This window comes from Panicum hallii, chromosome 4, assembly GCF_002211085.1.
Source record: "Panicum hallii strain FIL2 chromosome 4, PHallii_v3.1, whole genome shotgun sequence".
Taxonomy (NCBI): Eukaryota; Viridiplantae; Streptophyta; class Magnoliopsida; order Poales; family Poaceae; genus Panicum; species Panicum hallii.
Window position 1 is genome coordinate 50,651,498 of NC_038045.1, and position 11,555 is coordinate 50,663,052.

At 47.7% G+C, this 11,555-nt stretch overlaps 1 protein-coding gene across 1 annotated transcript; it reads right to left on the bottom strand.

The window, feature by feature from the left end:
• Positions 1–8,678: 8,678 nt before the first annotated feature.
• Positions 8,679–9,224, bottom strand: LOC112890768. The gene has a single exon (XM_025957625.1). It carries the CDS (start codon positions 9,208–9,210, stop codon positions 8,851–8,853), a length of 360 nt encoding a protein of 119 aa, XP_025813410.1. The 5' UTR covers positions 9,211–9,224; the 3' UTR covers positions 8,679–8,850.
• Between the last annotated feature and the right edge of the window lie 2,331 nt (positions 9,225–11,555).

The following is an 11,555-nucleotide window of genomic DNA, read 5'->3' on the forward strand; positions in this document are numbered from 1 at the left end:
TCATCAGGTGAGCTGAATTTCGTTAATTTTGTTTTCAGAATCCAAGGTCGGTCTTCTCTACACTCATCACATAGGGCTTCCAAAATCCAACACTTCCACTGCAACATGGTCGAACGTACATGGAGCATGATCCTCATTTTTTCTGCCAAACAAGCCAGCCGGCGACCAGCGGCACCGGGCACCCACCCCCCGTGGGCCTCCGTGGCAGTGCCCGTCGGCCTCGCCGTCCTGCACGGCGCCGGCCGCGCCGAGGTGGCCTTCGTCGCCTTCACCTGCCTTAACCTGCAGCTCCTCTTCCGGTCCGGCCACCGGCTCGAGCGCTCGCCGCCCGGGTCGGCGGCGCGCGGCCGGGCCAGGCTCGTCCTGTGGGCCCTCTCCGCGACATTCATGGCCGCCTTCACCGTGAGAACCGCCCAATTTAATATCATTTTAAGCGAAACCGTCGGTCCTTATCATGAAGATGAGAGTTAACTCGCGCTCACACCAATGGCGCGCCACGGGTTAACCCACATCTAAACTCCCAAGAACCAACTTAACTTTTCGCCGAAAATAATATTAAACCCGGTAGTCCCGGTATGTGCTCCAACATATGCCCAAGATCACGCACATGCACATACCGTCACAAGCTCATACATCACCATTGATCCACAAACAGCAAATTTTAATATAAAGTTAAGCCATTAATCATTACAACATTGACATAAGGGAAGGTTCCAAATCTGAATTTTAAGGTTCAATAAAGGATACAAGCCTCGGGCTCACAATAACACAGAAGAGATAAAAACCATAAAGTTTAATGTCTATCATGATAACCCCAAGCACGATACGCAGCGGAAAATATAACGTTAGATAATATTAATGGCGTCTTGCTTAAGGACACCATTGACCATATCGGCCTATTCCTCGCCCGCGCCGGGTTCGGCGGGGTAGAAATGGCCAAACACTACTTCCGGCTCACCTGCAACTTAGTATAATAAAGCAACATGAGTACAAAGGTACTCGCAAGAGTTACGCGAATAAATAGATCAAGGAAAATGCATATGAAGACTCACAAAAAGGCTTTAGGGTTAAGTAAATTAAATAAGCATGAGCTCCCTAATTCCACCATCTAGCCTCCTAGCATTTTAATTAACTTGCCCAACCCACCTCAAATTTTAGTTAATTAGATAACTCAATTCCTAAGCATCAACAAGAGATAACGCATCATGTAACCAACCATTTGACCAAAACTTCTACGAAGATTTCGTAGGATAAAGAGCTTGCTCATAACCGAGAGCGCGGCAATTCGAATTGATTCATTAACCTTGCAAGGGTGTACATCTTTACCCACACGACACAAGGACCATGCGACTCACCCAACCGATCACGTGGGGTGAGGGGGTACTCGCATCAACCTTTCCCGACAAGTTGTAACCGTTGAACATCACGCCTAGCTTGCGCGGAGAGTTACCTAGGTCCACCGGGGACACCCCTAAACCTCTTTACAAAGCCCTACGGCCACGCATCTAGGACCGTGCATCAACGATTAGAACTAGAGGGTATTCGGTTTATCCACCCCATGAATGGATATGTGGTAGTACGATAAGTGCTCAATTTCCAGGATCATCCACGGACGGTCCTTAATCGGTTCAAGCGGACTAAACCTCCGAGACTCCTTTCTCTAGGCCCTACCTTCCGCTCAAACCTCAAAACCACACTTCCAACTAGACCGATCCAAACCACAGCCCGACACCGGACAACATGTTTAAGATAATAAAATATGGGTGAAACAAGTGATCCTATTCCAATTTTCCCTACAAGATATCTACCAACTCTAGGCACGACTAAGCATTTAGTTAATTGGGTTGCAACTAGCTACGTATGCCAAGGGCATGAATATACAAAATCAAGAGAGGACATTGCATGAAAATAGGACCAACGATGCAATAGATAAATATTTAACATAAGCATAGATACCCCAAGTGAAATAACTAAATTTAAGAAGTTAAGTAGGTCAAGGGATCATGCTTAGCTGCTTGCCTTGGTTCTCTTCTTGTTCAACAACACACTCGGCTCCCGGCTTGGTCTCAACGAACTCGGTGGGCTCAACGGATGCGTCCTCCGGCGTCTCGGTCACTAAAATTCATGAATGAGATATGTGCATTAGGATGATGCTAATGATATGAAAATAGTTGGTATCATATGAAATGGAAATGAAGTACCACTCAACATAAGGAGGCACGCAAGCAAAGTACACGAAGCTCGATCAATAATTCAAAATCTAAGCCCGAAGGCGAACTTGCTCACTCAACATATAGCAAGAATAAATCATGATTTTATTTCTGTACATAGAGGATCTCAAGAGAAAATCATGAGAGTTGAAATTGCATCAAGAGCATATTTTTGGAATTACTTATATTATTTATAAGTTTCAGCAGCTAAACTCAAGTTAAATCTTAAAAGATACTCAAAGCATCTCTATAAATTCACAAAGAAATATTGGAGACAGAGGACACAATAAAAAAAGTAATAGAAGTGGTTTTATCATTTTATCAATTTTCTTTCAAAAGTTACACACTTTACAAGCTTGCAGGCAGCAAAACAATAAGTGCATTAAAACCCTATCAAACAGTACAGGAACAATTGCATAAGCTAGACCATGAGATAGAGCATTTCACAAGGAATACAACAATATTTAGTTTGACATTTTTAGGGCCTTAGATAAAAAGCTAAGCAATTATCTCACTTTATAAAAAGAAATTCATAAATGTATGTACAAGATTTTAACCTGCTTGAAAGTAATTTTTATAGGTAGATCTATTACAGGGGAGACAACAAAACAAGTTGCACAATTTTTGAAGATCTACAAAAATTTCTATGCATTTTACACGAATCAGCATGAAATAACGGGGATAAAATGTGGAGCAAAAGGCTAGAGCCACCCGGATCTGGCACTCCCGGGCGCCGACAGGTGGGCCCAGGCTGCCAGCCCCGGGCCGGGCGAAGTCAAGGCCGGTCGCGGCCTTGACCCGCCACGAGGGGCGCCAGCACGCGCCCACGACGCGGCCCCCGCGCGCGCACGACGTCGCGGCGGCGACCGACGGAGCGCGGCCACGAGGGGCGAACGGAGCGGGGCAGCGCGCGCACGAGGGGCGCGCGCGACGGGGAAACTCACCAGCAGCGCCGGCGGGCGGAGCGAGGCGGCGAGCGGCGCCGCGATGGAGCACGGCGGCGGTGGGAAGAGGCGGACGTGGAGGAGGCTCGGGCGGCGAAGGGGGAAGGCCGGGGAGGGCTTGAATCGAGCGAGAGGATGGAGGAGGTGCTTCGTGCGCGGGGAATCGGGCGGAGGTGGAGCGACGGCGGCGGATTGCGGCGGCGAGCGGCTCGGACCGGGAGAGGAAGAGGCGTACAGTGCGCTAGGGTTGGAGAGGAGAGAAGGGGAACGGGCGCGGTTTGAAGTGGGGAGGGGAAGAGAGAGCGACGAGCGCGCGGGGGAAACGAAGCGGCGGCCACGCTGGCCCAGCCAGCGGCCGCCGGGGTGCGCCACCGCGCGGGCACCCAACGGGCGGGGGCAGAGGCGCAGGAGGCGCGTCGGGGGTGGCTGACGCGTGGGCCTGGGCGCGCGGGAGATAGAGAGGAGGCAAACAGGTGGGGCCGGGAGAAGGGAAAAAGAAAGGCAACGGTTCAACTTGCAAAATTCAAAAACATGCATTTCCCGGGCTCTAAAATTCACCAAAATTTTACTAAAGCAAGATCACACTACCAAGAATATAATGCAATAACAAACACTCAAAAATACACCAAAACTTGCCCACAATAATTCATCCAAACTGCAGTTTTCAAACTTTTCAAGAATTTTATGGCTCGGCAGAGACGTCCAAAAATTGAGAAAAAATATCTAAAAATCATCATTTGAAATCTAGTATTTGAATAAAATCTTTGGGGCATAGTCACATAGCAGAATTTGAACTTACTTCACAACTTACACATAAATCACACAAGAAAATGGATGATCATGATGTAATTAAGTGCATATGATGCTCCTTGATGCTTGGATGATGCTCATGTTGATATACTTTAAATTTTTCTCCATGTGGTTTTAATTTTTGGGTCGTGACATTCACCTGGAAGATGATCGCGCTGCTGCCCCTGAGCTTTGCGATCGTGGTATGGGCCGTGGCCGCCGCCGCCATCGGATTTGTAGTATACGTGCTCTGAGCTCTTCGTCAATGAGAAGAACGAAGCGATCGATCAAATCAGGCGACAGTCCTGCACAATGCTTAGTTCCTAGATAGATGATCTTGCTACGTACTCTCTGTTTATAATGGTTTGGTCCTTCTGTTCAAAAGTCTATGCTTTGGTCGTCCCACATATGAGAATCGAATCATCTTAATTCTTTTGCTTGCGAACTGTAGGAACGAATGAATGATCTTGTTGACTTGCACGCGACTGGATGAGAATTCACGGTTCTCTCTTGGCTTTTTATACAAGAATCTCCTCTGCGTGCGTGAAAAATTCTCTCTCTGATTATTTGTCAGATTTATGCTAGTAGCTGTTGAAATAGTAGCGTCGAAGAACCGTAGAGATGGAAGCATGGATCATCCTTGTTGGTAGCTAGTGCCTACTGTGCTCATTCTCACTTCCATAAAAGTCACACCAATGCTATTGTTTTTCTTTAACATACCCTTTAGATTTGTCAAGGCTAGACATTATCCCGGTATACAGTAGGAATCGACAAGGCGCGCATGTAGCACCAAAGCTCTTGGCTAACTGATTCCGACTCCCTTAGTCCCTTTACTCCCTTTTGCATGTCTTTACCACCAAACTTCTCCAAGTTGTGATGTCTGAGTCATTCTGATGAAACTCCGTGTTGTCAGGGACGAGAGATGCAATCAACTTTCCGAAGCATGTGCTTTGCTGCTAGTCAAATGTTAGGAGGTTTACAAGGTCCAACATGCGTCGTGCACTTGCACTGATCGTGCTTTAGGAAGGTCGTGTAAGGTCCAGCTTTCCAACTCGCATTCGCATAATGCGGGTGGCAATGCATGGTCGATGTCTTTTCTGGGAGGAACATGGTTGGTCTGGCACCAGTGCTCTCTCATCTTCCAGCTGTACCATCCAGCTGACAGCTCCCCAACAGATGTGGCCCTGCACAGTGTTGGTCTAAAGTGAAGCTAGAACAAGAGAGAAGATATAAGCATCACTCGGCAAACATTGCAGCTTGCGACACCAGCGCCATTAAAGTTGGGAGCGGAGCATGAGCGTGCACCGATGCCTGTTGAATGAATAAACTATGAGAAGTACAACTTCGGTCGCAATTTACTTTCAGGGTGATGCCAATTAGCTGGTATGGGACCTATTTTTCCTTTTGGGCACCACTCCACGCTGTGGAGGGGTAGAGCGGCTCCAGCTAAGAACAAAAGAGAGAAACACTTATAGGAGACACGGTCCGCGTCTCCTACGATATACAGGAGACGCGGATTGACAAGCCGCGTCTCCTAAAGAAGCGAAAAAAGATAAATCAAGATGCTAATGACTGTCAATCCGTAGACTAGACCGCCATCCATGTGCCTGGGTAAAAAATTTCTTGGCCACTTGAGCCAACTGTTGCGACGCCACTACAACAAAGTTCAATAAAACTGGTGTTTTAGTATAATCCATGAACGGAGTCAATAGATAACTGAGGACCCTATGCTGCTGGAGTTTTCTCTTTCCTCGTATGAGTGCTCGCAACGGCTCTCTCCCTCGATGTGGCAATGGCAGTGACCGATGGACTTGGGTCTGAGATTGAATCAGTGCATGATCCAGTGCCCATGGAGCCGTGTGCTACTGCTGGCAGTGGTGCTTGTGCTCATGAAACCATGGACAACATGACTGATGTGGTTCCCGCACCGATGAGAAGTGATCGTCCGTCGTCAGCGTGCTCGGCCAGAGATCGTGATCACACAGCGATCTAGTGCCCGGCTAGCAGCTAGACCATCCTCGGTGCCTACTACACGGATGGCAGAACACCGTCTAGCCAAGCTGGACCTAGTTGACCTTGGCGAACCAACTGGTGACGAGGCTATAGAGGCCTACTTGAAGCCGCAGAAGAAGCCGCTCACTCCGACGGTGACTGCGGCAATTGCAGCACTATCTCGTGCACTCAATAGTTCGACCAAGAAGAAGTTTACGGAGGCAGGAAGCACCAGTGTTGGTTCTCTAGTTGATCTCCCTCCTACTGAATAATATCCTTAATTTTAAAGTTTTGCTCGGTTGCTCAACATATCGTGAGTAATAGCTAATTGTTGTCTCGCTTGGCAATCCTTGCTAAAGCATGAGACTGGTTTGATGTACTTGCTTCCTTATTATTAATATATAAGCCGGTTTAACTGGATCTTTCAAAAAAGAAAAAGACATCGATCACCAGTAGCTAGTGTCATTCATCATATCAGCCGCCCCTAGGAAGAAGGAACAATGCATAGAATCCCCCAGCCACGGTAGAAGCGCCCATGAAGCAGACACCTGCGGCCACGGGCCACGGCACGAGCGCGGCGACCCTCCAGGTGAACATCTGAGAAGCGTCGTGGTGAGCCAGACGCCGCGCCTCGCCCGGTCCCTGGATGCCGAGCCATGACGCGCCGCCTCGAACCACCGCAGGCAGTAGAACAGGAGGAGGAGGCCGGCGTACGAGGCGGCGACGAAGGACGCCGCCGCAACGTCCCCGCGAGACTTGAGAATCGCCATGATCGAGCTGCCGGTGAGGAGCAGGAGGAAACCCAGGGATGCGGCCGGTGACGACGCCATTACTGCGAGACAGTTCAGAAATCAGAATTGCCATGACCGAGTATATGTAAGGATCGGAAACAATGCTGGAACAGAAGGTCAGCAAACTTTTCTAAATCAAATGTTTCTGACGTTTGCATGCATGCACCATGAACTTCCGCAACATGGAACATCGTTCAGGCCGCTGGAAAAGGAAAGGAAAACAAGCTAAACAACTCCGGATCCGAGGTGCAGCCGTTGTGGACGGATGAACGCACTCCTCTACCATACTGCCGGCCGGCCCGTCAATAGGGGCAGACGATGACCGTGACCGGTAGTCGCGTGCTTGCGTTGTTGCGTGCCTCATTCTGCACGTAGCGGGTCCGTCGTCGTAGGCCTCCTGCGCGGACCTGGTCGATATACCGGGTCGCGGCAGCTGACTGCGGCGAAATGCAGCAGCGATTTCATGCGCACCTAGCTAGAAACTGAAGACCATCCTGGGAGATGGATAGGATTTTCTTCCATAGCGACATGGGGCTTTACTACCAACAGATCATGAGCGGAGATCGAGGAGAATGCATATCCGCACCCTGTCCCTGTGCTAATTCTTCCCATGATCTGATGTCCTCGCTTCCCTCATCCGGAACAAAATGCAAGAAACACACGGTTGAGTGTTGACTGCGGAGAATTAAATATTATCATAATTATTGTTTTTAGATATGTATGAGATTAATTTTAGTAATTATGATCATTGCGGCCGTTGCCATCGCCGCACTGGCGCTGGTCGTTGAATCTGATCATAATTACTTAAGGGACGCGGCTACGCGTGGCTTATACTATACGTTGCCCCCCGTTGCCAGTGTGGCGACGGCAACGATGCCGTGGGAATGGCACAAACGCGTAAGCTGAATCTGAAGGTAGCTAGCTTCTGAATCTGAAGAAAAGAAAGGGTTGGGATAATTAAGGCTGACTGGCCGGCTTTGACCGAGCATGTAAGCATTACACGGAGGAACGATCCCAGCAGAACAGTTCAGATCACTTCTAGTATCTCATATACATATACATACATACATACATACATACATACATACATATATATATATATAAAAGACCAGCTGGAAAGGCAAAGAATTTTGTTAGTGAGCGACGGTGGTTAGACGCTCTCCCGGAGGCTCTGATTCTGTCTTCGTTCGTGCCTTCCACGACGGGTAATTTTTAATGAGACTATATTCATAATAATCAACAAATTAAATCTTTCCTTCTATTTCTTTATTAAGTTTCATTTCATGCACCTTCCCGGTTAAGTCACGATTAAGAAAAAGAAATGTTTCTCCTTTTCACTTTTATGCAATATGCTGCACCGGAAATTTCCGTGCATGTAATTTCTAAGACAAAAACCATACACATAGGAAGCTAGCGGGCGTCCACTTATGCCATCCTCAACAAAACGGGCGAGTAGATAGCTGACGTGGAGCAGAAAAACTTACTTACACACTCTCTCTCCTTAGGAAAGGCTGCTATGGGTCCTATCTGCTGCGCTCATCTATCCTCGGGTTGTGAGAAATCGATTGCTGACTGGTCCGTGGCTTGTGAGTATTCTCTCCCGTCTCCTTTGCTCCACGTCAGAAAAGAACTGAATCAGATAGCGACATCGCCATGCATTAGAACTAGCCTTATCCATGGGGTAACAAATCCCTCTGCAGTAACTGCAGAAGTACTGTGCCACTGTCATATGGGCCCGATTGCAATCAGGCCTATATGGCAGTGGCACGAGTCTCTGTGCAATTACTACAGAGAAGATTCTTCCTATTCGTGGAGGTCTAAAAGAAAACACACATAAAGCCATATCACATGACCGACATAACCGATTACTGTAATCGATGAGCACCACGCATGGCATCTGCATTCAAGGATAATGGTGATCAACATATCCATCAATCCACGGAATTGGGGCACTGGCTGGGGTTTTTCCCAATTTTTTTCTTTATCTTCACACTAGTAATTACATTCACAGTGACACACCAATCAAATGTGTATAAATTATGTACATACACATGAAAAATTCATTATAGCTACCTTAGATGATTTCAACGATGGTCATCAAGTGATCACTACTGTACTACTTTTTCAGTCGCCAGTGGGAGGAAGAATAAACAGTGCGTAGAAACCCCCGACCATCGTGCCCACAGCCATCAACAAAACAGCGGCGGCCATGAGCCCCGGCATGAGCGCGGCGACCCTCCAAGAGAACATGGCCGTGAGCAGCGTCGTGGCGAGCCAGACGCCGACCCTCGCCCGGCCCTTGGCGGTCGAATCGGGCGGCGCCGCCTCGAACCACCGCAGGCAGTAGAACAGTACGAGAAGGCCGGCGTAGGAGGCGACGATGAAGGATACCGCGGCGACGTCTCCCCGCGACCTGTGGATCGACGCCATCGAGTTCCCGGTTAGGAGGAGGAAGCCGGCCATGGAGATGGCCCGTGAGGCCATGGTGCCCTACGTGACCAACGCGCGATGATGATGAGAAGGTCGGTTGGCGTTGGAGCACGCTTATATAGGAATTAGTGGAGGTGGTGAGACAACACTACGGTCTACACGGCAAGGAGGTGTCGTGGGACAGACGAGCTTTGACTGAGCTGCTGCCTGCTGGTACCGTACCCTCCAAGGAGACTCAACAGAAAACAGTTCCGTTTGCGTCACTGCATGCAGGCATCAATCAGCACACGCATTCACGTCACGGTTACGGTCTTTTATTATTTGTTACTAAAAAAAATGCGACGGTCAAGGCTGGCCTGGTTGCGAGAACATATACCACGTACGTGTTGCGCAAGACTGCTTGCGCAGCAGTCGTTTCTTTAGGATTTACTCCGGTCCCTCCAAATCTCAAAGAGGTATAAATCCGTATTGGCAATGTATGGCAGTCACAAACGTTACCTCAACTTTACTGACACGTGCTCAGCAACCCTCTCGTCTCGCGTAAACTTGCATGAAACTTGGGCGTTTCTTCCTTGCTAGGAAAACAATGAATGAAAAAAAAAAAGGAAGGAAGACCGTGGACCGGTGCGGGCGCGTTGCAATGCGTTTGTTTGAATACGCGCATGCATGCACGAGATGATGCGAACCCAGGCTGCCTACTCCAAAGCTGGAGCAGCTAGCCACCCAGGCTATTGATCTTTCTCAGGGTTCTACATAAAAAAAGAGAGAGAATGCACCCTTTTGTATACCGAATTCAATTTGCATCGATAAAATAAAAAAATTCAGGTTCCAGCAGTACATAGGTAATTGCAAATTTCTATGTATACAATATTAGAATAACTTCAAAATAAAATTGACAAGTTTTTCAGACCAAAGTTGCTGAGTAGTTATTCCAAAAATCGGAAATTTGTCACTTTAACTCGTCAGGGCAAAACCCAAAGCCAGCCGCCTCGATCGACTGGCTTCCACACGAAGAACGAACACGTAGCACACAAGTTATCGATCGAGCGTGCGGACCGCTGCGTCAGTATATATATAAATAATCGTGCATTAATATGAGTAGTAATTAATGGTGATGCCATAAATAAATACGTTTGTCTTGTCGCAGATGTGATCGTCACCAGTAAAACCGGATCGGAGCTAGCAAACACGTTGGCAAAACGTACGAATAGGCTAGTGCGCACTAGTAAAACTCTAGGAAAAATACCGGAGGAGCAAAGAGAAGGAACGAACGTTCTTTCATTTCCTGTCTGCATGCAAGCAGCCTGGCTGCACTTGGTCCATGGTTCATTCCTCGGTCGGTCGCCAGCGCCCTTCACGGTTGAATGGAAAACTTCCGTCCAAGTTCAGAAACTTCGAAACTGATGGGGTTCTCGAACATGGCCAATTGGCTGTGCCGTGCCGTGCGAGGTGCGTAGGCGAGGCGTTTAATTTGTGCATGCGGCACATCGATCTGTCGTGGGGCCGACGACGCTGCCAGATCGTCGTCGATGCACTCGATCCATCGCGAATGGGACTTGATCGCCAAGAAACTCAAAACCAGCAGCTAGCTAGCGGATATGATGATGGTGGTCGACAGCACGATCGGTGTTAGCGGCGGGCAGGCTGGAGATATATATATATATATATATCGGTTTACCTTTTGGTCAGCGAAACGGCAGCGGCGCTAGCTGCAACGAACATGGCCGGCCGGTTCCGGGCCGGCGATGATCCTTACCTGCTGTCGGGACCTAGCTTTCAAAAGTAGGTAGTACTACTGTTTGAAATACTATTTAGATTAGCACGCATTATATATTCTCTTAACCTTTTTATCTAAAAAGACTTATTCTACCAACATTTTAATTATATTGTGGGAGTAAATGTGAACAATGTTGGCCGCTCTCAGTGGCGGAGGACGGATAAAAATCGAGGTGTGGCGGAGTCGATGATCATCAGCACCCAATACGTATCCATAGCAGCAACATGGTAGAAAGAGTAAAATGGACTGTCGATCCTCAAACTTGGTTCGGAGTATGTTCGGATCTTCAAACTTTTAAAATGCACATTTAGATCTCAAACTTACTAATCGTATCACGTGAAAGTTTAAATCATCATTTTTAAGTTATAAAGTGAAATGAATAGAGATAGCTTTAGGATTAGGACACAATTATTAGACTGTCGTGGAAAAGCTCCTCCGCCACTGGTCGCTCTATACAAACAAAAAGAAATACTTAATCCAAGGTGATCCTCTTTAATTAATAATTACACAGTTCATTTTAATCAAGTTGTGGATACAGTTAGCCATATTTAATGCTGGAGCTAAACAACATAGACAAATTCAAGTAATATATCCTCCATTTAATTTAGGGCTTGTTCGGTTA

Coding starts and splice junctions, on each gene's coding strand:
- LOC112890768 (XM_025957625.1), bottom strand. CDS start 9,210: ATGGCCTCACGGGCCATCTCCATGGCCGGCTTCCTCCTCCTAACCGGG.